The sequence below is a fragment of the Caretta caretta genome, chromosome 3, assembly GCF_965140235.1.
Source record: "Caretta caretta isolate rCarCar2 chromosome 3, rCarCar1.hap1, whole genome shotgun sequence".
NCBI lineage: Eukaryota > Metazoa > Chordata > Testudines > Cheloniidae > Caretta > Caretta caretta.
In genome coordinates, this window is record NC_134208.1 from 105170829 (window position 1) to 105198608 (window position 27780).

The 27780-nt window shown below is 41.3% G+C and overlaps 1 protein-coding gene across 10 annotated transcripts in view; it reads right to left on the reverse strand.

Annotated features, from left to right (window-relative positions):
* Window positions 1-27780, reverse strand: part of MAP7 (microtubule associated protein 7) — a 200248-nt gene that overhangs the window by 131676 nt on the left and 40792 nt on the right. Inside the window, exon 1 of one of the 10 annotated variants that reach the window (XM_075126769.1) lies at window positions 5920-5947. The exons of the other annotated variants lie outside the window; for them this stretch is intronic. Coding sequence (XP_074982870.1) covers window positions 5920-5932 — 13 coding nt within the window. The 5' untranslated portion in view covers window positions 5933-5947. Of the gene's footprint in view, window positions 1-5919; window positions 5948-27780 lie in introns of those variants that run through there. 10 annotated transcript variants of the gene reach the window in all.

Sequence of the window (27780 nt, forward strand, 5' to 3'; positions counted from 1 at the left end):
ACATCACCATAATTTTTAAGGTTAAATCTAGCATGTGTTGACATGCTTAAAGAGCCATAAAGAATAATCTGCCACTAAAGGTCCATGGAAACCAAGTTTCTGAAGTAGTAGCAGCATCTTCAAAATGAGCTCCTCTTTGAATCTGTTCCCCTAATATGTCCAATGATATCATAATTGGATCTGACTATGAAGCAGGAATATTTCCAGAATAGCAAACAATAATTTAATTTATATAGTGACTCTCTAAGAAGGAGATGAACCAAATGCAAGATGTTAGTGATAAACTATTTATATGTTTTGCTATCTATATTTTCTAATTATTATTTGTAGGCATCGGAGCAAGAAACTTTAAGAACATTGAAACAGGCTTTATAGTAAGAGCCCTCGAAGATACGGACGGTGAGAGCTACCAACTCTTCAAGGACTTCTGGGACTCATAATGAAGAGTCTAGTTTAGTATTCTTAAAATTTCTTCCTCTGCTTCCTATATATAATCAACTCATCAATAACAATTGCACTTTTCCCCCATCTTGTCATGGAGGCAGTATATGCTTATTATGTATTATTGTCATCATAGAAAAGACTGGAATCTATTTTGTAAGAGACCGTAACAACAAATATGTATGAAGAGATCTTTTTACCCCCCCTAGGTCTGCTGGCAGGAAAATAGCAGACCAAAATACCAAGGTGTTACCTGAGTGCTGAGAAATGAAGACATCAGCCTGTTGTCAGCTGTAGGTGATAAAGGACTGACACAGCAATGAGAAAAAATGGTGATGCATAGAAGTGGATATCTGCAAGTGCTCCAGTCTTCTGACAGAGACCCAGCATTAGAGAAAAGCGCAGTCTGAATACACATGGGCAGTATCCAGTGAGACTATACCGGAACTGCAGAGTCGTCTTGTGACTGTTGAATTATAAATAATTTTTCTTCAAAAACTAGATTATCTATAATCATAGAACAGATTGTAGCCTTTTATAACTGCTACATTTTAATAAATCTCAGTACAGGAAAGACGCCTGTCTAGAAAGAGAAGGTTACTCTTGCATTTAGTCATCTTGGACCGAATTCATCCGCACTTAACTCCACTGCATTTCACCGGGATGAAACATACCTGCTGAGTGATAAAAAGCTGTACACAGATTGCAGGGTTTTATGACTTGTCCGCAATCTCCCAGCCATAATTTGCTTTTGTTTCTTAAACGTATGCTGCTTTACTCTGGTTTTACCTTTTATCTTAAAATGAAACCCAAAAAACTCACAAATGCAGGAAACAAGCCCATTTAATTGATTTGTTCTTTCTCTACTAAATGCCCAAAATATTAAATTATTTCCAGTTATCTGAGATCATCAATGCATTGTCACCATCTCTAGAGACACCAAATTAGCATATACAAGGAGCTAGTTGACTTCAATTATTTTTTAAAGTCAAAGTAGAGTCCAACACCACCCACAAAAATATTTACCTGCCTCTCTCTCTGTACAGATTTTTTTTTTTAAATCACAGTTCAAATTCTGCCCTCACGTATGTACTTGCTTAAGTGTTTGTAGGACTGGAGATTAAAGAATTTGCCCCCATATCTTTCTCTCCTCACTTCATTTGCTAAAAATGTGTGAGAACTTGCTACTGACTTTCATGCTGAAATTCTCTGAAAGCAGTTTACAGGTTATACATGAAGTATAGTTAGTTCATTGACTGTGCAGAGAAATGGAACATCCACCTCAGTGCAGTAGCTGTCCATACAAGCATTACACATTACAACCTATTTTATTGGAAGAAAGAATAATTGCGGCCAAGACCCCACATTTATCTTGTATTTTTTTAACTTCCACCATAGTCAGTGAAGCATCTCCATGACATTGCACTGTGGTGTCAACACTTGGAAAAGACCCAAATTGTAGTGTGGCATTTTAACCCATGACGATCATCTGGTTCAAGAAACTTATATAGATTCTGATGCTTTAAAAAAAGGTTTGGACTAGTTGTGGATGGTTTCAAATACTTTTTCAGCTACTTATGGTTAAAATATTACCTAACCTTGAAAGCCAAAGCCATACACTCCCTTAATCCTTTGTGTTCACGGGCATCCTCTGAGGTCTTTAAAAAGCTGAAATTCTAACCTTCTGAAAGTAGATCAGATGTCTGAGTAGTAGCTATTTGCTAAATACTTCCACCAAACTCTAAAAAAATCTAGTCACTCACTAGTCACTGGATAAGCCTCATCCACTTCCAGGCTTTGATTTTAACGGAAGAACACTAACAGTTTCTAATAGAATACAACTTAAAATGTCATGCATGCAACTCTGCAGTTACTGCTCATCTAATACTGAACTGTCTGGTTATATTGGAAGGAGGACAGGAGACACTGGATGTGGTTTAATTAGGCCACAACTTTATTAACAACTATCTGTTGTGAAGGCCAAAATTATAACTGGTTTCAAAGAAGAATTAGATTAGTTCATGGAGGATAGGTCCATCAATGGCTAGTAGCCAAGATGGTCAGAGATGCAACCCCATGCTCCTGGTGTCCCTTAACCTCTGACTGCCAGAAGCTGGGACTGGATGACAGGGGCTGGATCACTTGAAATAGCCCTGTTCTTTTCATTTCCTCTGAAGCGTCTCACACTGGCTGCTGTCAAAGACAGGATACTGGGCTAGATGGACCACTGATCTGACCCAGCATGGTCGTTCTTATGGAGTTTACTACATACAAGTGTGCACATTTCTTTTTGCTTCTGCAGAACTATTGTAAATCTTTTACTGCCTAAAAAAATGGAGCAATTTCAGTTCACTTCAGATATATTTTTCCAGTACTTTTTCATTCTCTTATTATATACAGATTAAAAAAGTTCCACCATCCCGTTCCTGAAAGTACCCTGGACAGTGACAAAGTTACATTGACTATTCTATTCAGCTTCTTATACCAAACCCTTTCCATGGTCTCTGAATGAAAAGAAGCAAGACGGATATACGTTGGGGGAAAGGAAGTGTTATCACCCCCATTTTTCAGATGGGGAACGGAAACACAGGGAGAGTCAATGATTTGTCCCTGGTCTCATGATTGTCTACATGGGCTTTTCTCATTCTCATAAAATCTGGTCTACTTCCATGTACCTCTTGAACACTACTCCGTTTGTCTATTGAATACACTTCACTTCATAACCTCTTAGCTTTGAATGGTCATGATGCAAATACTAAAGGCAGCAGACTCTTCTGTTTTATAGAAACCCCTCTCTGAACCATACCTTACATACCCATGCCCCAGGCCTTTATTAAAAATGTATACACAGATACCTCACAACTTGGCTAGGGAAAACACATATCTGGTCAATATTTACAGGCTGCCTTGCAGCATACAAAAATAGAGGTCATTCCAAATCTGTTTTTTCTTGCGTCATTTGACACAGCCTTCGTTTTCACAGCCTCTGTTTGCCTCCCAGTAGAGAATTTTGATCATCATACATAAATTGTCAATCATACTGGCTTCCGGGTTTCTGTCATTCCCTAAGAGTAAGTGATACATTATTTCTTTTGCACTCAGATCTCTCTTGCTGCTATTGACTATAACAAAACCCTTCAGATTGTTATATACTCATTACAGCCCATCACAACCAATCAAAACACCAATATCCTCTCGTGCTTACATATTTCCTTTTGTACAAACTGGCTCCCAAAACACACTGACCTTCCACATAATCTGGATTAATTTTATTGCCATGTGTTTCAATTCGAAGTTAAACAAATTTCATTGGCAAACTGTCACAGCTTAAACACCCACTAGTTTTCTCTGATCACCTGTTTTCCTGCAATTCCATGAAGCCCTGGTACCCAAAAGGCACTGTCTCTGATTTCATGTCCTTTCATGATACTGTGTTAAAGTATACTTCCATTTCTATTTTGGAATTTTGTAGCTAACATAATACAGCATTATCTGGGAAATCAATATTGCAAGGGAATTCATCTGAAGCAGCATTAGTGGTGGTACAGTGGATGCATGCAATAGCTTTTCACATTTGAAAATCTGGATTAAATCAAAAATGAAAATGAGGTTGCTGGTCTTGGCCTACTTCCTAGGGGATGTTTGTTCACTTAATGATTCCCTCCCTCCCCCGCCCCGCACACACAAAATCTGGTATGATTTGCAGTCTATGAACACGACTAGATTAGCAGGCTTCTGTAGCTGTGGGGAAAGAAACAAACTACCAAGAGCATGGCCTCTAACCGGTGCTATCCATCCCTTATTTTCAGTCGCATTACGTTTCCTTTCTAATGATCCTCATTTTAAAAAAATAACTCCAAGGAATAAATCAGAATAATTAATCTGGAGCATTAAAGTTCAGTTTTTACTTTAGCAAGAACCATCTATCTTTAAAACACTTTCAGAGCAACCCCAGCATGGCAGGCAAGCTTTACTATTACTACATCAGTATCCAAAATGCTTTCTTGCCAACAGCAACCATAAAGTTACATGTAACAGCCAACTAGTATCAATTCAGTATTTTACACCAGTTAGGTTACGTTACTGCTAAGCACACTAAACACAAATTATGGTGGAAAAATAGTCTGAAAATGCACTATTATTTATAAAAAGACATCATTAATCATGTTTATCATGGTAGTGCGTAATGCCCAACCAAGAGTGGGGGCCTCATGGTGCTTGGCACTGCACAAAGAGCTTACAATCTAAATAGACAAGGCAGACACTAGGTATGGGAGGGAAAGAACACAGAAGCAGAGTGAACAATGTGATGCAAGCAAATGTTATGCTAGTTCCACAATATTGGGGGCGGGGGGGAGAGGGGAGGAAGAGGGTTAGTTAGGAAGGGATAAACTAAATGGAAAGAAAAGTGAAGCTTCTATACTAATACACACATAGGCCTCAATATAGTTTTTAAAGTGAAATAACTGAGAAGAATTACCATTTTATTCATTCTTTCATCAGTATTACTGTTAGAGGGCAATAGAGGAGAAGAAAACATTTTGATGTAGATGATGTCACAGTTCTACATCCTAACCCCAGATCTATCAGATATGTTAGCAAGCCCAAGCCCAGTCTGTATTGTAATAAAATATTTTACAATAGCCTAGCAGGTCCCCTCATGCTCTGCTTTTCTTTGCATCTACCAGTCTTTCCAAATTTGCTTTAAATTAGGTCTGATCTTTTCAAAGTAAATTACTGGGTTGTTCTGAACAAGAAGATACCCTAGGAACATATTGTAGGTATGGCCACTTAACTGCAAAAAGTAGACTAGGCCAATAAAAAGGTTTTAGGATAAAAGTACAACTTCAGTATTAAATAAGTTATTTTAAAAGTTATGCACATTAAATATTATATAATATGATAAACTACTAAAGTTGTTTACAGGTTTCAGAGTAACAGCCGTGTTAGTCTGTATTCGCAAAAAGAAAAGGAGTACTTGTGGCACCTTAGAGACTAACCAATTTATTTGAGCATGAGCTTGAAGTGAGCTGTAGCTCACGAAAGCTCATGCTCAAATAAATTGGTTAGTCTCTAAGGTGCCACAAGTACTCCTTTTCTAAAGTTGTTTAATATACCATTCAATTTTTTTAAATGAAGTTTTCCATTCAAATTACAAGACAAAACATCACTCCTTGCTGTCTCATATCAATGACAGCACAAAACCTGTGATTTGGTTATGTATTTTAGAAAAATCAAATCAACGGATGACCACTGTAATTTGAAATCATTCTCCTACAAACTGATGCATTACATTAGACTCCAAACTAATGCATTACATTAATCTCAGTAAACTTGATTAGGAAACAAGTATGCAAGGGAAAGAGGCTAGCTGTCCATTTTCTTAATGTGGATTACACTATTTCCATTTCCAAACTTTAAAATTAGAAAAACATTTAAAGGAAATATCTCAAGGAACATGAAAAATGAGGTGCTTACCTATTTTCTCCATTACAACAAGTATTGTATTCATGTGCATTTCAGAGAGTCTATCATAAATTCATAGCATAATCCATATTATAATACCTGCACGACTTCAACATTCCTCAGTTTTCACCTTGTACTAAAAAAAATATAACCCGATTGGCAATTAAGCAACCCAAAAAGGAATGAAGAGGCTTTGTCAAATGTAAAGTTGAATGTGCAACTTCAGAAATGGCAAAAATATGTCCGAACACAATACAGTTTTGAGGTCAAATCTGACTCGCTCCTACAATTTCAGGCCCAACTTCCGATCAAAATGGAGTTTGTCACATCCACAGCATAGGAGATTATTAATGAGGATAGGGAGGGGGAGAGGTCTGCTGAGTACTTCCCTGAGCACTACGTCAATAGGTTGAGCTGCTTAAAGAAGCTAAGCCCAAAGCAACTGGTTGCTGGTACTGGCAGCTGTCTACCACACTGCCCTACTTCCCATTTCAAAACACACCCTTTATAATAGATGCTTTGGTCTAATTGCTCAAACTTGTCTCAAAACAACAAAAAGAAAAGGAGCACAGCACAGCCTCCAATTTTGCCTGAACAAATTCCTCACTAAAACGAAAGAAGAGGCGTTTTACTTTTAACTACATAATGAAAAGATTAATTTGTTGAAATACCGAAAATGTTAAGAGTTTTAAAGCAAAGAGCATTACTTAATTTAGCACGGCACCTTAGTTTCAATGGTGGACCTCGACACTTGCTTTTTAAAAGGAACACAACATTTTCTTGGATATCTGATATGTTACTATGGCGTGTAACTATGGACTATAGACCGTAAAATTTTGGGTGGGTATTTCTTCAATTCTTTGATTGGTTGATCAGTATGGAACAGTGTGTTCTTCAGCGAGTGCAGTGCTATCACTGAAGTCACTGCTGTGTCCAATATTATGCATACAAATGTGCTAGTAATTTAGAGTAACAGCTAATATTAACTTTAAAAAAAGACTACATACAAAAAATATGGATCTTAAGTAAATCAAAAAAACCCATCCTAGAAAGTTATCCACTGTATTTTGTCTAAGTAATAATATTTTTTTTTAAAAAAAGGGGAAGTTTCACGACACTCAAGAAAAAATGACCACACAATTCTTTTAAAGTTTCCATTATCAATTTATAAGGGATCCGAAACTTACAAATGTAATTCTGTTAAATTGAGATGATTGTGCCATAACATTTAGGTCTCAACTTTCCAATAGCAGAGCTTTATAAGTGTTGCACTTTATAAATGTCCTCTTGAGCTGCAACAATTATTTTATTTATAACCATTCCAAGTGGCATGAGGACACTTCCTGCAATACATTACAACAACTGACTAGTCCAGGGGTCAGCAACCTTTCAGAAGTGGTGTGCTGAGTCTTCATTTATTCACTTTAATTTAAGGCTTCGCCTGCCAGTAATACATTTTAACGTTTTTTAGAAGGTCTCTCTCTATAAGTCTATATATTCTATAACTAAACGATTGTTGTATGTAAAGTAAACAAGGTTTTCAAAATGTTTAAGAAGCTTCATTTAAAATTAAATTAAAATGCTGATCTTACGCAGCCGGCCTGCTCAGCCCGCTGCCGGCCTGGGGTTCCTTTTACCGAGGCCGGCAGCAGGCTGAGAGGGGCCTGCGGCTGGGACCCCGCCTGGCAAGGGGCCGGCAGCCAGAACCCCAGACCGGCAGTGGGCTGAACGGGGCCGGTGGCCAAGACCCCAGACCAGCAGTGGGCTGAGCGGCTCAGCCCATTGCCGGTCTGGGGTTCCGTCCGCCAGCTCCTGCCAGCCGGGATCCCAGCTGCCGGACCCGCTCAGCCCGCTGCCAGTCTGGGATCCTGGCCCTGCCCACAGAGTGGGTACCTACTTTCTCCCTGGTTCTGGCCCATTCTCTTCCTCTCTCTCTGCACTGAGCTGAGGATGGGAGTGCACTGAGCACAGGGCTGGGGGTGAAGAAGCAGGCTGGGGGTTGGGGTGTAGGGTCTGGCCAGGAGCTAGAATGAGGAAGGGGGCTCAGGGTTGGGGCAGGAGGTTTGGGTGTGCAGTGCTTACCAGGGCAGCTCCCATTTGGTGTGAGGGGTGCAGGAGGGAATGTGTGTATGTGGGTGTGTGCAGGAGTTCCCGTTTGGTGCTCAGGGTGGGGGTGGGAATGTGGGGGGTGCAGGAGTCAGGGCAGGGGGTTGGGGCTGCGTGAGGTGGGTGCAGGAGTCAGGGCTTGCGGTGTGGGGGCGGCTGGGTATGTATGGGGGGGTGCAGGGGTCAGGGCAGGAGGCTGGGGTATGTGAGGGGTGCAGGGGTCAGGGCGTGGGGGACTGGGTGTATGTGGGGGTGCTGGAGTCAGGTCTGGGGTCGTGGGGCGGTGCTGGAGTCAGGGCAGAGGGCTAGGTGTGTGTGTGGGGGTGTAGAGATAAGGGCAGAGGGCTGGGGGTGTGAGCTAGGGTCCTGGGGGTGCGAGCTAGGGTCCTGGGGGTGCTTCCAGCCCCTGCCCAGAGCGGCTCACGGCACAGGGCTGGAGGGGATATGCCCCGATTCCACCCCCCTTCCCCAAGACCCCATCCCTGTCTCCTCCCCGGAGCAGAGAGGGCTCTGTGGCTCCGCTTCTCCCCCTTCATCGCAAGGGCCATCAGCCGATTGGCGGTAGGGAGGGAGAGGAGGAGGGGCAGGAACGACGGTGGAAGAGGCTGGGGACGCGGGAGCTTGCCTGCCCTGCAGCAGAGCCCAGCAGAACCAAGCTTCTTCACCCTGCCCCCGTAGGGAAGCGGGGAGGGGGGGGGCCAGCGGCGGAGAAGAGCAGGCCGGGGCGGGCAGGATTTTTAATGGCTCGCTGCTGCCTGCTGGGGCCCCGGCCTGGGTTCGGCAGCAGGCTGAGCGGGGCCAGCGGCTGGGACCTGGCAGGGAGCAGTGTGCCATTAAAAATCGGCACACGTGCTATAGGTTGCCAACCCCTGGACTAGTACTTTACTCTGAAAGTAGCCCCATTGAGCTCAACAGAACTAATTGTAGAGCAAAGTACGAACTCAGTTTGAGTAACGGTAGCAGAACGAAGAGCTTAGTGATCAGTATAATGCAGAATTTTTATTTTAAATGGCAATGAAAAGCATCATTTCAGCATTCAAGCCTGCTTGCTATACAAGTGTCAGTCCAGTCTGTGTCCCATGATACAGAAAAACTAGTGGTTGCACATTTTTACTCATTAATATTGCAATATAAAATCATCAAGAGTCTGAAACAGGAATTTAGTCTCTCACGGACATGTAGGGAAAATAAACTTGCTAACTTACTGTCTAATGCACCGCCTATTTAGCATGCAAGTACTGAGAGTAAAAAGGAAACATGAAATAAAATTAATCAGCTTGTATTTATATTTAAGAAGTCATGTCAAATACGTTTTTAAAGTATCTGTATATATGTTAATATTTTACCAAATATATTATATTAAATAATTCCAATCACCCCACATGAATAGCATCTGCACAGTAAGCATATGCAGCCTCCCACTGCTCTAAGACCACTAGACAGAAGGTATGTTGCCAAAAATAGCCACACAGCTATGCTGTAGTTGCAGCAGATTGTCCTACATAGATTTAGGCCATGCAGATGAGCAACCTGGCTCCGAGAAAGGGCTGGATATTTACCTTCATCATAGGATAGAATTGAAAAGATTTTTGGCGGGAGGGTGTTCTTTCCACAAGGCATTTACTACCGTTTATGAATAAGAATGATTTAACTGAGGTTGAAAGGTATGGGAGGCTGACTTAATTGAACTGAAAGCTCTGTGTGTGGAAGGGGCAGCCAATAAGGGGAGGACTATATTAAAATACTTAATGAAAAACAGAGTGGCAGTGTAGTCCTATATAAGACTTCTATGCAAAGGTTTTAGATAAAGACAAGCTAGAAGCCAGCGTCCAAAGACGCTCATTGTTACAGTACTGTGACAAGTGACGTGAATTTACATATTAACCACTTGATGAAGTAGGAGGCACCTGACAGTTGTAAAGTTTTAATTATGTGACAAGTTAGATATTCAAGGGCCTTCTGTCTTAATTTTCTGGTCATCCCTTGAGGTTCAAGAATCTTGTGAAAGGGAACTATGACAAATTCATTTTTCTCAATAATATTTGTGTGTGACTGGAGCTAAAGAACATTATTTTCTTACAATAGTGAGCCACTGCTATCTCAATGGATATTATCCTCCAAGTCACCACTGGTTTAACAACTGGAAGATGTATCAGACTGGGCAAAGCGATCCCAGCCTGTGTCAGCTTGTTGACGCAAAATGGATTTCCCTGGATTTGCAAAGGATTGGCTTGGACTGACAGTGTGTCTTCACCCTTTCCAATTGGAACAGCAGAAAGAAAAAAGAACAAAACTTCAGTTCCAGGTAAAATTTGTTTTATAGGGCTGACAGGTGAGAGTCATATGCAGTATTGTCGTAGTCATGTTGGTCCCAGGATATTAGAGAGAGACAAGGTGGGTGAGGTAATATCTTTTATTGGACCAACTTCTGTTAGAGAGAGATAAGCTTTTGAGCTTACACAGAGCTCATCTTCAGGTCTGGGAAATGTATTCAATGTACAGTGATGTGAGCAATGGAATACAGAACACAGAATTGGTGGTGGAGAATCAACCACCTTCTTTCTTTATTGCATGAGAGTTCTCCCTTCTCCCTTCTGATGAAGGCATGGGTGGAAATAGACCCTCTGCACCTTTCTTTATTACATAGGGCAATCTTCGTTTTCCACACACACCTGAAGTATGCTGGCCACCTTTAAAATGTCAGCATTTTCCCAAACATTGGTTTCTGCAATATCTCATTTTCATTCTATATTTATAATAGAACACAACTGTTGGTTGGTGATCATGGCTTGGTTGGATCACTGTAGCCCAAGGTTTCAGCTGACCTTTGTTGCTCTCTCCACATGAGCAGTCAGCATCACAGCAAATTATATAAGAGTCTGCCAGGGAAAGGGAACTCATTCAAGTGGCACCATAAAATTGGCACTTTTGTTTTTATTTATTTTTGACAACCCCATCATGTGTCTAGGGATTACACATTGCAAAGGAAAGAGCTGATTCTGTGGCCAACTGTCTTCAGTGAGATACAGGTGCGGAGGTGGAAGAAACGGAAATGGGAAGCTAAACAGGGAGCGTGCCAAAGACAACTTGCCATAAATTGTCTCAGCAGTGGAAGAGGAGGAGCAACTCATACATTCCATGCTGACATCTAATGGTGCAAACACTGCCTGCAATCCTCTCATGCAGCGGTTCTCAAACTGTGGGTTGGGACCCCAAAGTGGGTCGCAATCCCATTTTAATGGGGTTGCCAGGGCTGGCTTAGACTTCTGGAGCCGTGGCCAAAGCTGAAGCCCGAGCCCCACCGCCTGGGGCCAAAGCCTGAAGGCTTCAGCCTTGGGTGGTGGAGCTCAGGTTACAGGCTCCCTGCCTGGGGCTCAAACTCTTGGGCTTTGGCTTCGCTCCCTCCCCTCCACCTGGGGTGGTGGGGCTTGGGCTTTGGCCCCCCCAGCCTGGGGCATCAGGGCTCATGCAACCTCAGGTTTCGATCCCCCGTCCTGGGGTCATGTAATAATTGTTGTTGTCAAACGGAGGTAGTGGTGCAATGAAGTTTGAGAACCCCTGCTCTAATGGCAGAAGCAGGACTTCTTGTGCGAAGGTCATACAGAAAGTGCTATCCTCTGGGCTGCCCGTGCATGATAGCTCTGACCTGCCTTCATTTTTATAATTAAGGATTACAACCCTGTGATGAAGAATTCATGGATATGCACCTCACATTTAAGATATGAAAATGGAATTTTTGTTTTTAGCAGATTAACAAAGTTTTAGTAAAAATTATTACTGCATATCTTTCCAAGACACATTTAAAACACTCCATGCAATTAAGACATTTTTCATAAACAAGTACTGTAAGTATAGGAAAGCCCATATGCCAGATATGGAGTTTTGATCATATTACAGTTCATCATTATAAATTAAGAAGCACTAAAAATAACATTCTTTTGGCGCTGTCTTTGGGAACTTGGGTTGCTATCCTGTAAACAAGCATGTGAGTAACTTTATACACATGCATAAGTATTTACAGACTGGGGCATTATTCTTTTCCCTTTCTGTGTCTATAAATGGAAAAATACCATTTAAACTAATCTGGAGTCTGTATTGCATATACAAAGTTAGTATAAATCATGTACATATGTTCACGAGGTAAAAGATTAATACTTTTTTTAAAAATGCCATCTAGTAACAAACCAGAAGAGAAGTGATCAGACCTGCCAGACTAAAACCTGTCCCAACAAGCTAAAAGTTACTTCCACCCTAGATTTGAGTGTCCTTGGAAATCCATTTCAGGCATGTAAATGGAAAACAGTAGACCATCTGAGTATATAACCAAAGAAAGAATGAAAATATTTAACTTTCCTCTGTTACTTTTATTTTCCAGAATTTTTTTCAGAAACACAAACTTTAATGGCATAATTGCTATAGTTTAGAGCTGGGCTAACATGATTTCTCAGTTTGCTGGCAGTTCTGAATTTTTTAAAAAAATTCCATTTTGACCCGAATTGAAAATTCTGAAAAATTTTGGCAAAATTGAAAGTCAGCAAATATATATTTTGTTTTGGAACAAACAAAACACTTTGTTCAATCTGAAATGAAAAGTTTTGATTTCTTCCTGATCATCTTTTAAAATAAAAAGCCAAAGAAAATAAGTGCTAGATTCACAAAATAATCAGAGGAGAAGGTGATGTTGGTGCCACCTCCTGTGTAATCCCTAGCCCCAAAGTGAGGGCACTTACCTGGGATGTGGAAGGCCCAGGTTCAATTCCCTCTTTTACCTGATGTGGAGTAGGTATTGGAACTTGGGTCTCCAACACTGCAGAAGCATGCCCAAACCACTGACCTCCGGTTATTGCAAGGCAGATCACTTTCCCCTCTTGAAGCTGTTCCACTGTGCATAAGTAATTAAATAGTCATAGGAACAGGGACTTCAACTTGGGTCTGTCACATCCCATGGGCATGCCCTAGCCACCAGACTATACAATCATTCTCACTCCCCTCAAGACTCTGGCCCAATGACTGTTCAAGTATTTAATATGAAGCAGAACAACTTGAGCAGGAAAGATGGCCACACACCCAAATCACAATCTCCACAGCCTGATGGTCAGAGCACTCAGGGAGGACACCCAAATTCAAGTCCCTGCTCCAATTTATCCTAAGTGGAACTACTTCAACGTGAGAGATTCACAGACACCTGCCCTAGAATATCCCAAACTCCCGTGGGTAGGGCACTCTCTTGCAATTTGGGAATCTCAAATTCAAATCTATTCTCCACATCTCAAGTGAATGCCCTAACCACTGGACTAAAAGTTATATGGGAGACTGCCACCACTGCTTCCTCCAGCCATTTTGTAAATGGGGCCAAAAGTCTCCTCATGAATCCAGCCCAAATACTTATTTTTGGACAAAACTATTCAACAAATGTGTATGAAATTTGAATAACTGAATAAATGTGAATAATTTTGGATCAACTGAAACTGCATTTTTTGGCAAATAAACTGTTCATTTGAAAGATTTTGTTTAGCACTACCAGAGATTCCTTTGCAAAGCCCTTTATAACTTGGCAATGGATGGGCAAAACAAAAGGAGTGGCAAAACAGCATGCATTAAGGATGAAACAAAACAGTTAATTTGTAATATTTTCCCCCAGGAAATCAGTGCTAGCTAGTGGTTAGAGCAGTGGAAGTCAGGACTCCTGGATTCTATTCCAGCTTTGCTCCTGATTCACTGTGTGAACTCTGTGCTTTCTTTACCTCATCTATTAAAGGAGAACAATAACTGCTTTTCTCACAGTGGTGGTGTTGCAAATCTTAATTAATAGAAACATTTTGTTCTTAAATGCAAATGTTATTTCATGGTGTCAGACAGGCCCTTAGCTGATAACAGTGGGTCTTCATCTGCCCTGGCTTCTTCAGAAGCAGAGATAAATTTGCTAGCCCTGGATGCAGGCTAAAGCCCTGCCACTGAAGAGCGAGACAGTATGATGATGTCCAAAACTGTAAAATACTCAGAAAAATCTAGATGACAGCTTTGCTACTATTAAAGCAAATTATAACTAAACACTGACAACACATTTTGCTGCTAAGTGTGACGTCTGAGAACTAGATTATAATAATGTCCTTCGTGCCCTTTTCAAAGTTTAAGCACTTTAAAGGTTGCCCCGGAGAATCTTTACTAGGCAGACCATCCTTAGAAAAAGATATTACCAGGGTAACTGGACTTTGAAGGATGTAGAAGCAGGCCCAGTGGGAAGGGATCATTTTACCAAAGGATAAGTTGTGTATGTGCTCAATAAGTTGTTTTTCCACCATTATGAATTCAGTCATCTTTAGGGAAGCGACTTGCATTAAGTCTGTGCAGTTTTTGGCACAATGGGGTCCTCACCTTGTTGGCCTCTAGGCTCTACCATAACAAAAATGTTATTAACAAGGCTTTGAATTTCAGTTATACCCACTGATTACCACATTCATCATCTCTTACCATAATTTGATTAAAAATATGGCACAAGAAAACTATTCACTGTAATAAATCTGTGATTTTGTGAGGCAAACCCACAGCCAAACTTAGCTACCATGACTTTCCCCTCCAGCAGAGCCACAGTCAGTCATCACTCAGGCGGGCGGCAGCAATTTAGCTGCATTGACTTACCTTTCCAACAGAGCCTGCAATGACTCAGCCCTCAGGCATGCGAGAGCAGCCTATCCCTGAGCAAAGCATGGGTCAGATGACCTCCAGGCTTTGGTATTTCCCCAATCCCACCAGAACTGCAAGTTAGTCTGTGCAACAGCACTGCCTTGCCAGGAACCCTCCTACTGCCTCACAGTGTAACAGATTCTCTCAATTCCCAGCTTGCTCTTGATCAGTTCCCTGTTGCTGCCCCATCTTTGCCTAAGCTCTGTCCCTGCCCTATTCTGACCTTGCTCCAGCCCTGTTACTGATCTGCTCCAGCCCTGCATCCACTTCCTGACCCCGTTCCCTCCAGACCCTCAGACTCTGACCTCCTGGTTTCAATCTATGGCCTGCACCTGGACCCTGGCTACAATAATTATTTGGCTTGTCTACAGACTGTAATCTCGGTTCCAACCCTAGCCTATACCTGGATCCTGGTTCCAGTGCTGTCCTCCACCCAATCCCAACTCTAGATCTGGCTTCAACTTCTACTCCAACCACTAGGTATGACTGCCTACAACCAGTGCCTGACAGACTTGCCTCTCTCCCACACAAAAGGGTATAAGACACTGGAAGAGGAGAGACTGGTATACGGAGTGACTCCCCTGATTTATGGTTCATCTGTATAACAGAGAAGTAACAATGTGCCCATGTGCTAAGTGGCTGTTAGAAAGGTCATCTCTTCCACTGTTAAGCAACCTCTTGTTGGTTAGAGGTTTGTATAAGCAACCATGCATTATGATAAAAAGTCATCCTTAGCAATCAAATAATGACTGGCCTCAGAGAAACTGAGGCCTAAGGAACTGCTGCATTTGCTTGTTATTTAACTGAAATGGACAGAACAGCCCCCTAACACTGCAATGAAACATTTGCATGGTATTTTTTTAATTTCCGAAGAGCCACCTTTGGAGCTTCTAAAACTCAGGTTACGGTGGTGAAACTACAGCTCGTCAGCCAATCTCTTCTTGTTAAAATGATGTGGGATCAGGCAGGCCATGAAAAGAGTTGTATACAAACCTTTTGAAGTTCTATCCATCCCACCCTTCCCCATCTATCCACCCTTTCTGAGTGGGTGACCCAGGCTGCTCCTTCCCTCTTTGGGAATCCTTGCCCTGCCATAATTCTGAAGAGTCTTGAGGAGTCCAGCCATCTGCAAATGTGTCTTTTGGGCCTTTGGACTGTTGCCATTTCTTCTGACACTTGTTTAGTTTCTCCTGACTCTAGCAAACAAAACACTAGGACAGGAGAAGCCCTACTGCACACATGAATTCAAGAGCATTCTGGGGATTCTACAGGCACTGCTGAATCATTTGGACCCTGCAAGGACCTTCAAAAAGGTACAGTGGTGAGTGGCAGTTGTGGTTTAAGGGTGGTCAGAGAATAAGGAAGTCAAGAAACACCTGTGGTCCTACCAGAAACAGAATATTTTGCTGGGACACTGAAAGAAAGATGCCATAAAATCTATTATAGATCACAGAGAGGAAGGGAGTCGCTTATCTGCAATCACGGAAATGAAGAAAGGTAAGAAGAGAGCATGCATTCATCCATTAAAGGATATCACTTGCCATTCAAGGAAAGGGTTATGATTTGAACAGGGCCCAATTTTCAGCAGAACTGATTTACCCATCCTGCAAATCCTTTATTCTGTCAGTAGTAAAACATCCTTGGAGTTTCTTAATTATTATAGGTGACCATTTCCTAATTCAAAAAGTGTTGCATCCACCATGGGGGAAATTCTATATTCTGTAAGACCTTGTGTGGACAGAAAGAAGAACTGATTGCAGAACTAAAAATTATAGTAACTTTGGTACAAGTGCTCAAGACTTGATCACATATATAATGTGCAAACAGAATAAAGTCCAGACCATGGATAGGCATAGTGGGTGCTTTAAAAAGGCCAATTTCAGAAAGCTGAAAACAATTATGAGCCAAATCAGCTAGGAAGAAGAATTTAAATCAGAAAAATGTGAATGATCATTAAGCGTTATTTAAGATTCCATTACTAGATGCCCAAAAAGCCGCAACCCCATAAATGAGAAAGAAGGCTGTATTGGTTTAAACAAAAATAAAAAGTGACCTGGTTTAGAGGGGAAGTGAAGACAGCTACAAAAAATTTTAAAAAAATATATAACAAATGGAAGAAAGGAGAAGTTGATAGTAATGAATATAAATCAGAAGCTAGGAACAGCAGAAAATTGATAAGAAGCAAAGGGACACAAGGAGAAATCTCCAGCCAGCAGAGTTAAGGAAAATAAGGAGTTTAAGTGCATTAGGAACAAAAAGAATCAGAAATCAGAAACAGAAATGGCAGGATTATCAATAGTGCAGAAAAGACAGAAATGTTGTATAAATATTCCTGTTCTGAATTTGGCAAAAAAATCAGATGTAGTCGTATCATATGATAACACTCTTTCCATTCCATTCCACCAATATCTCAGGATGATGCTAAATATTTTTAAATCAGCAGCTACAGATAACTTGCATCTAAGACCCTTAATGTTGATTTTCAATGAGACTTGGAACACCAGGGAAGTTCCAGAAGACTGAAAGAAAGTTAATGTCGTGCCAATATTTCAAAAGGGTAGATGAGATGACATGTGTAATTATAGGCTTGTCACACTGACATCAATTCCGGGCAAGATAATGGAGCTCCTGATACTGGACTCAGTTATGAAGAATTAAAGGAGGATGATATAATTAATGCCAATCAACATGGGTTTATGAAAAATAGATCCTGTCAAACTAACCTGATATCTTTTTTTGATGAGATTACAAGTTTGGTTGATAAAGATAATTGCGTCGATGCAACATACCTAGACTTCCAAAAGGCATTTGACTTGGTACCACATAACATTTTGATTAAAAAAAGTAGAACAATATAAAATAAACTAGTCACATATTAAATGAGTTAAAGGCTGGCTGATAGGTCTCAAAATGTAAATGGAGAATAGTCATTGAGTGGGTGTGTTTCTAGTGAGGTCCTGCAGGGACCAGGTTCTTGGACCTACACTACTTATTGTTTTTATTAATGATCTGGAAGAAAACATAGGACCATCAATGATAACGTTTGCAGATGACACAAAAATTGGGGGAATGGTAAATAATGAAAGCAGGACAGATCACTGATACACAGTGGATTGCTTGGTGTGCTGGGTGCAGGCAAACAGTACAAGTTAAATGTAAATGTATACATCTAGGAACAAAGAAAGCAGGCCATACTTTCAGGATGGGGTATCTACCCTGGAAGGCAGTGACTCTGAAAATCCGGGGATGAGGGTGGATAATCAGCTGAACATAAGCTCCCAGTGCAATGCTGTGGCCAAAAGGGCTAATGTAGTAATTTTACCTCTGTTTGTCACTGGTGCAACCAATGCTAGAATACTGTGTCCAGTTCTGATGTCCACAATTCAAGAAACAAAGTTGATAAACTGGAGAGGGGTCAAAGAAGAACCACAAGAATGATTAAAGAATTAGAAAACATGCCTTATAGTGATCGACTCAAGGAGCTCAACGTATTTAGCTGAACAAAGAGAAGGTTAGGGGGTGACTTGATTACAGTCTATGAGTACCTATTTGGGGAACAAATATGTAATAATGTGTTCTTCAATCTAGCAGAGAAAGACTTGGCTGGGGTGATTTAGTTGGTGCTGGTCCTGCTTTGAGCAGGGGATTGGACTAAATGACCTCCTGAGTTCTCTTCCAATCCTAATATTCCAATTCTATGATGACACAATCCCATGACTGGAAGTTGAAGCTGGACACATTCAGTCTAGAAATAAGGTACAAATTTTTAACAGTGAGGGTAATTAACCCCACTTACCAAAGATCATGGTGGATTCTCCATCACTCAATTTTAAATCAAGATTGGATGTTTTTCTAAAATATCTGCTCTAGGAATTATTTTGGGGAAGTTCTATGGTCTGTGTTATACAGGAAATCAGACTAGATCAGAAGTAGGCAAACCATGGCTAGCCCCCAGCCTCTCCCTCCTGTTCTCCCTCCCCCGCAGCCATGCCACCGAGTGCGCAGCGCTCTCGGAGTTTGGGCTGTGCGCTCATGCAGGGCAGTGCAGCCGCTTGTCTGGCTCCGGCCGGGTGGCACGGCTGCCAGACATGCTGCTCTGAGCGGCATGGTAAGGGGCCGGGAAGCAGTCAGTGGGCAGTTGGATGGGGTGGATGCGGTGGGAGAAATCAGAGGATGGGTGTAGCGGGGTGGCTACCTGCTCCTACCCTGTGGGGCTTAAAAGCCAGCCCTGGGAGAGAGCCAGGGCTGAGGGCAAGAAAAGCTAGGCTGATTGGAGAAATGGCTGCAGCTGGGCCATGCCCCAATCAGGCCACAGCTGGGCCTAGAAAAGGGCTGCTAGGCTGAAGCTTAGCCAGAGTCTCCCTCTGTGTTCAGAGAGAGAAGGACCTGACTGCAGGGACCTGAGGGAGTACTTAGATTGGAGCAGGGCTGAGGGGGAAAGGCCAGGGGAGCTCCAGCCTGGAAACCCGCAGGCTGCAAGGCCTAGATTAGGGCCTATTAGGTACTGGGGTTGCAAGGGGGCAGCCCACAGGTAGATAAAGGCAGCAAGTCCAAACCCCTTCACCTGTGATGAGTAGCTGATACACTGCAGTCTGCCCAGGGAGCAGAGCTAAGTGAGGACTGGCAGTAGCCAAGACTAAGGTGAAGTGGGGATAGTGGGTGGAGGGTTCCCCTGGGTGGGGAGACCTAGAGACTGAGGGGTTGCTGTCAGAGGGGCAGCACTCCAGACAAAAGGGCACCGGGTCCAGGAGCAACACAGGGGCCAGTGACAGGCGGATCACCAGAGGGCGGTCTGGAGGCTGATGAGCTAATTCCCAAGGACAACCAGCAGGAGGTGCTGCCAGGTGAGTCCGGCTCTATTACAACGGGGAACAGGAGGGTTGGATAGGTGTGGGAGTCCCAGCAGAGCTGGAAGGAGTGTGGATAGGGGTCGGGGCGGTCAAGAGACAAAGAGCAGGGGGGGTTGGATGGGTCAGGAGTTCTGAAGAGGGCAGTCAGAGGGTGGAAAGTGGGAGGGGGCGGATAGGGGACAGGCTGTTTGGGGAGGTACAGCCTTCCCTACCTGGCCCTCCATACAGTTTTGGAACCCTGATGTGACCCTCAGGCCAAAATGTTTGCCCATCTCTGGTCTAGATGATCACAATGGTCCCTCTTAGCCTTGAAATCTATGAATTTGTATCCATCTACTTTTAGACTGATAAGATGCTTCAGATATTATAGCCAAGTGGAAGACATGGGCTTGAGTTTTGGCATAATTCATGGCCACTAGCTCATTAAGGAAACAGCTTTTTGATAAACAGATTGAGAATCAATATAGTAAAGCCTTTTATGAAGAAAAAACACACACAGAAACAGGCAAATAAATACTTCTATTATTAAAACTGTGGTAATCATCAACAACAGAGTAGCAGGTGTAGAGTAGATATTTGGCTCAACAGTCAGAATAGGTGCAACACTGAAACTCTTTCTAAAATGCCCCAAACAGCAAAACTATTTTAAGGCACAAGCAAAAATACACATTATGAAACAACCTCATCAAAGGAGTTAAAACACATACGGGAAGATGAGTATCCAAAACTAACGAAACAACTTCGGAAATTGAGCAATCTAATAATAAACCAGAAATAAAATACTCATGTGAGCCAAGAATGTCCTAATGCACTTTGCAGTGAATAAAGGGTAGTAGATGGTTTCCTTATGGTATGCATAGATTACATTTGTATAGTAGCTTTTTACTTAGGAGTAAGATGCAATGTTAGCCACATTAAAAGTTCCCAATCCGTTATCTTAATATTTCTCTCTGCCATTCATGATACATTGATTTCAAAATATTTATCTCAAACACATTTAGTTTGAGAGCCAGGCTGCTCTGTTTAAACATTGTGACAGGATGCTCCACAGTCAAACTGTTGATATAGTCACATACCATCAATGACATGGAACAAACTAAGGGAATCTGGATCCAGTCCCTCAGAGAAATGCCACTGCATGTCTCAACTTCTGCTTTCTTCTCTGGGCATACAAAGAGAACTAAAAGAGTTACATGGCAAACAAACTCGCACTACTTCCTTGAGAGACAGTCCAGCTTACATTCTTATGGTGAGCTTACTTAAATGGCACATTTCAATAGAGTAACAACGTGTGGAGAAAAAAAATGATTTTAGATTTATTTATTTTTGAAAACCTAACTAATAGGACACAAAGTTGATACTTTTTCTTTAATAGGATGCTCCTTTATTTTATTCTTCCATTAAGAAAAGCAAATTCAATTCTCCTGAAAGGTCAGAGGCCCTCAAAACTGAGGGTGTCTCTCCTCTCTTCATCCATAAAACAGACATTGCTTGTACTGCTGCTACTATCTATGGTATCTTGCCAATGTGCCCCAGCCCAAACCCGGAGGAGGAGAATTTAATGGGTTTTAGGAGTATCCTATTTAGGTATTCCTTTCTGTAATTTGCACACTGAGGTTCTAGCATAAACTTTTCAGGAAGTATTTGTTTTAACCTACTGTATGTATTGGACACACCCACAGCGTGAAATAGTTTGTTTTTAAAATGTCTAATTGCTTTTCAGAAGGGCCTGAAGATCACATCAACGAATACACACTCATTTATTAGTTCTCAAGTTAAGTTTAGGTATCAGATCCAGAGACCAAATAGAACCTAAACCAGCCTTTTCAAGGGCATTTTAAAGTTCCAAACCAGAATGACTGGTTCATTCTTTCAAAGCGATTCTGTATGGCCACTTCCCCTGAAGTACAAGTTACCCCAGTAAGCCCAATAATTATTCATGTTGAAACACAATTCAATGGATAAAGTTAAAGCACTGAAGCAGAAGGGTAATGGATGCGTTCAATTTATTACAAAAAAATGGGATATTGCTCTAGGGTTAAATGCAGAAATCCAGATCCATCCTTTATTTGCTTCTCAAGAGTTACAATAGAGACAATTTTGGCCCAGCCTTTGTATTGGATTTGAGCAAGACCTACCATGCATCTTTGTACAGCAATCTAATTTTTGTAATTTGTACCGCTATAGTACAGCGCCTCTTCTTACGACCCAAAACTTGCAGTGCATAGTTTGCATTAGCTGTAACTATAAAGGAGTGGATTACAATTGTGCAAAGCACTGACAGTAGCTCAGAAGGCAGTGTAATTAAACTTTTCAACTGCAACCTTTCCATAAGCTACCTTTAAAATCTTCAATGCTAGTCAAACCATTGTCTTTGAAATACATTTATAACAGATTACACACCAAGTTTACATAAAACTTTGTAAAAAATGAATGAATAAATAAATCCTTCTGAAGAGGTTGTGACAAGGTTTTGAAATCAACTTCTCAAAGTGTCAGTGACCTGGAGTGGTCAAGTGTTCAATATGCTGGCTTCAATGGGTACCACTGCATGCCTTTCCTACTGTGTTTATTTGGCTGAGAAAGTGACAAATCTACAGTTGAATACCATGCTAGTTGCTAAGTTGGAAAATACTTGACTTTTTGATGGAAAACAAGCAGGATCTAGAGTAATTATCTACAGAAAGTGAAATGTCACTGTACACACTGTGTACGTACTTGAGAGTTACAAAACACAAACATGAAGCAAACAATTGCATTCTCCATTAACCATAACAACTGGCATACGCGCCAAATGCCTGTTTTCAGGAACAATCCCTTTATTCATTTATAATCTTTCTAGTCTGTTCCATTTGAAAAGAAAAATGGTGTCTCTATCCATTTCCCCCCTCAAATAGTAGCAGATATCTCTTAGACACCTTGCAATACACCTTTATTTCAACATGTAAAAATAACGGCTAGGTCCGCAACAGAAAAATCTATAAGAAGGAGAATATTCTGCAGCATCAGAAGGCAATGTGTGCCTTCCACTGTTCTACTTGAGTGCATAGCTAATTGTGCTGCAGAGGATAGGAATGGAAGTACTGCACCAGAGGCAAGCTCCAACTTTCAAATGCTTCTGGAAACAGCATGAGCAGAGTCATATCAGTTGACACATGGACAAAAACAAAGCTATGCATTAGGGTATCCCTGGGCTCTGAAGAGAAACAGCCCAAAGAACTTATACAGCAGAAACATGTCTAATCAAAAGAGATTCAGCTTCCATTGCTTTTAAAAACCCTGTACCGTCTATCCATGTGTACCACATTGTGGTATGTATTATGATGTCTGGTGTGAATGGAACAGATTGTGGGAAGATTCTCAGTGAATTGCAATCCGTATTTGCAACTTTCTGAGCTAATTGGGACAGGACAAGTGGCATTTACAACATATAGTAATGTGCCTACAGTATTCTGATAGAATCTTTGAAATTGTTTGATTTTCTTTTAAAACCTATGACAATGCTTTAAAACCCACTAACAGATTACTACATATAGATTAGATCAAAAACAAAGTCCTTTTTACAGCATGAACATTCTGGAACCTATAGAATGTAAAAAAAAAAATTTAATAGAGAGACCGTTCTCATGGTAAGTTCCTGAGTTAGGACTTCAGGATTCTCCCTACTACATACATTTATTCACTACACTTGTTATCCCTGTCAGAGAATTTCTGAGAAACCCACATTGACTCTCTAGCACAATTTTTGATTTTCTCTGGGCACTTGCAAGCTATTGTTCAGTGTCTTATTACCAAAAGCTGAACATAAAGATCTGTAATACTCTTTGTTTTCTCCTCTACCTTTCTTAAAAATACTTCATATGTTTCTCCTTTTCTAATCCTGTGAGATTTCACCTTTCCTGCATTAGTTCTCAAAAAACCAACAGCAATGGGTTTTTAATTCTGCCCCAATGTGTGTCCAAAAAAAGTGTCAGGTAAACTTGATATTGTTACTTACATCAAGCTGTGTTGATCTGAGTATGTTCAAGTTACACACTGGTAGATATTCTTTAACGTGTCCTTTCCTGATTTTGCATTGTGACCTCTACCTTTTTTCCTCATCGCTTGATACATTAATTCTTCTTTTACTACCATTTTCAGGAAAGACTGAAGCAAGCTAGCTGTCACGCTATCAGAGTCAATACCTAGCCACCACAACATGTCACCTCCATCTTACTCGACTGTACCCTGTTCTGTTTGGATAATGACCTCACCCCACATTAAGTGGTGGGGACAGTTATCTGACTTGTTGGAAAAGGTGTCTGCCTCTAAGGGCTAGAGAGCCAGGGAGTGATTTTTGACTGCAGTGGTGGAGAAGGTCAGTGTGGCTCTGTGCCTCTGGCTCAGACGGCATAAATATACAAGCAAAGTTTTTTGTTTTCCTTCTCTCTGCAATATGCTCTGATCCAACATTTGGGATCTAATTTTGCCATTTGCTCTGATCCAACATTTGGGATCTAATTTTGCCATTTGCTCATGTTGAGCTATCCTCCCCAAGATGACCAGAAGAGAGTGCAGGACTATACAGGTCCATGCCGATGCAGGAAAAGATCTCTTTTACCTGGACCAGATGGAGCAGCACACTCCCACCCACAGAAATGGTGAAATACTGGATTTTGTCAGAATCCACTGTGGGCACTGCACTGCACTCCTTTCTCAAGGGGCTGGGAAGGAATTTTTTCTTTACTGCCAGATTAGCCAAGGCAAAGTAGTGGGCGAGGGGGGTTCAACTTCCCCACAGCAGGTTTGGTGGGGGGACTTTGCTGGGGAGAACAAGAAACAGGAGTTAGGCTATGGTGTCGCAATTTATGATGTAAACGTCTGCTGCAGGTACTCTGTAGGGAAAGGACAGTGATCAGGTAAAATGGATTGGTAAAAGATACAAAGGAGGTATCCTCTAAAGGAGAGGAAATGGCGGGGGGGGGCGGAGAGAGGGAGTTCCTATGACTGGAATGGCAGGGAGCCATCCTCTTCCTTTATAGTCCCTCCTTAATCCTCATTTGAGGGGAAGGATTTGTGAGGTTCCAGCACCAGGTTGGCTGGGGACCAGGATGGGTAAGAGGGAGGGCTGACTGAAGGCCCCCGGGTATTTATTAAAATAATTATGGAATTACCTGTGCTATACACTTATCTGCTGGGTACTCCCAGACATTTAAGAATAAAGTTGGGGCCTAATTAAACCACATCCAATGTCTCCTGTCCTCCTTCTGGCAGAGGTGGATAATGGAGGTTTGTTGGAAAATGCCACACTTATGGATTCAAGTCACATAACATTTTAGTCTGTGAAGTGAGACTAATCACTGAATGCAGAAAAACGGTATAATGAAGAAAAAGCAGTGATCTAGATTCAGCTGTGTTTGTAGTGGGCTTTAGCGTCATGTAGGAACAAGAACCATTTGATTACTGGCTTTTTCTTGTAGGTACTAATTTAATTGCTTACTCAGACAAGCTAGGCCAAATTAATCTCCAGTGTAAACCCACTGAAATCAGTGGGTACACTCCACTGAGGGTGGGAGTGTGCTGCTCCTCCTGGTCCAGTCTAGTTAAATTGTTTTATTCATAAGAGTTTCATTGACAGAGAGAGAAATTATCTGAGAACTTTCTACTGGCATTTAATGTAGTTATCCTTGAATTAAATTTTAGGGTCAGCATATTCTTTGCAAAACCTTAGATGATATTGTCTTCCAATGCCAGAGACTATGGAATAGCAATTTTTAAATATCTACTATATGCTGTCAATCACCATTGAAGGGAACTGCTGGCAATTGGAAGCATCTGATTTCTTAACTCCTAACTCCTCTGAACTATGTGCAGTAAGGCCATGACAGGAGCTGTTTGTGGAGGTAATATGCACATGAATCACCTTAGTGAAACCATAGCTGGGGCCTGGATTCATGAGCCAAGTTAGGACTTCCTGTCCTTAAGTCAACAGAAACTAGAAGTATTATAGAAATGTAGTACTGGAAGGGACCTTGATAGAGCCTGTTGTCCAATCCCCCAAACTGAGGCAGAACTAAGTATAATGTAGACCACCCCTGACAGGTGTTTGTCAAACATGTTCTTAAAAAACTCCAATGAGAGTGATTCCACAACCTCTCTAGGCAATTTATTCCAGCATTCAACTACCCTGATAGTTAGAAAGTTTTATCTATCATAGCCCTTGCTGCAATTTAAGCCCATTACTTCTTGTCCTGTGCAGTGATAAGGAGAATAAATCTCCCCTCTTAACAACAGCCGTCATGTAGTTGAAGACTGCTATCGTGTCCCCTCTCAGTCTTCTCTTCTCCAGACTAATCCAACCCAGTTTTTCAAATCTTCCCTTATAGGTCATATTTTTTTAGATTTTTAATAATTTTTGTTGCTCTCCTCTGGACTTTCTCCAGTTTGTCCACATCTTTCCCGATGTGTGGTGCCCAGAACTGGATACAACATTTCAATTGAGGCTTTATCAATGCTGAGTAGAGTGGAAGAATTACTTCTCATGTCTTGCTTACAGCATTCCTGCTAATACATCCCAGAATGATGTTCACTTTTCTTGCAATAGTATTACATTGGTGACTCATATTTAGATCTGTAACCCCCAGATCTTTTTCTGCAGTACTCCTTCCTAGGCAGTCATTTCCCATTTTGTATGTGTGCAACTGATTGTTCCTTCCTAAATGGAGTACTTTGCATTTGTCCTCACTGAATTACCTCCTATTTATTTCAGACCATTTCTCCTGTTTGTCAAGATCATTTTTAATTTAAACCTGTCCTGCAAAGTACTTGCATCACCTCCCAGCTTGGTATCATTTGCAAACTTTATAGGTGTATTTTCTGCCATTATCCAAATTTATGAAGATACCAAATACATCATGAAGATGTTGGCCTCCTTGTCAGGAACGAGGAGGAAAATGGTCAGCTTGTTCAAGGATCTTAATACCTTTTATGAGCCACTGAAGGGCTATCATTGCACAGGTGCACTGAACTAAGAATCTGCAAGGAGGGGATAGTAAAAAGCAGATATACAGTGAAATACTCTTCTTCAGTGAGCACCCAAGAGACCAGGAAAAAAGTCAGAGTATATTTGTCCAAGAAACCTTGGATACTTTGAAAACCTCAGTTACACTGGCCATGTGAGACTTGAGTTTGCCTAGAAGTGTTGGTCCTCAGTTTCACTGTATCTCATAGGAATGAGGAGGAAGAGGAAAACTCATCATATAGATGGTCGCTGGCCATTTTGTTTGTTACTTAAACTGCAGAATAAGTGGGTGAAAGATAACCCTGCTCCAGAAAGTAAATAAGATATTGAGGAATGATTTCAGAAAAGACAATAGGGTGGGGAACTATAAGTTCCTACTAAAAAGACATGGTGTGTTATTAGATTGTAGGTTTGCAGCATGGATTCACTGACAGTATATCACTCTGCAGCTGAATATTGCGGTCCTTTTTTTATTATGCAGTTCTGCTGGCAGCTAAACACACAGTGATAATGAAAAGAGACTGAGTACTTGTGGCACCTTAGAGACTAACCAATTTATCTGAGCATAAGCATCCGATGAAGTGAGCTGTAGCTCACGAAAGCTTATGCTCAAATAAATTGGTTAGTCTTTAAGGTGCCACAAGTACTCCTTTTCTTTTTGCGAATACAGACTAACACGGCTGTTACTCTGAAATGAAGAGAAGCATTCCTGCAAACTTTACTCTTCCTTCCACTCCCTCCAGCAAAAGAAGACACAGAGCAAGGAAAATATGCAATGTATTTTGCTAAAAGAAAAAAGTGAATGAACAAAGTAAAAATCGCACTATCCAGGGTGTTCCTGGAGTGGACTGTATACCTAAAAAGATAGAATATATTCATACTATCTTTAACATTTTTCAAATAAACTATTGGGAGTTACCTTTCCTCTGGAGGTGTAAGAGACACAAGAAAGTCACATAATTGACTTTCCAGTAGCCTCTTTACTGTTTTGCTGCAATGGCATCTCAGCATCCAACATCACTTTAACACAAGTGTCAAGTTTAGTTGTAATTTCTATGCAAGGTAAGAGATGTCTATTTCAAACTCTCCACAAATAGTCTAGGAAGTTAAAGGTGCATATTGGAGTGTCCAACTGGGCAGGGCTTCCCATGTGTAAACAGATATTCTGTGTTTACGGAACTGTATGTTATAAAAATAGATATGTATACACTACAAACACACGCATCTACCCCA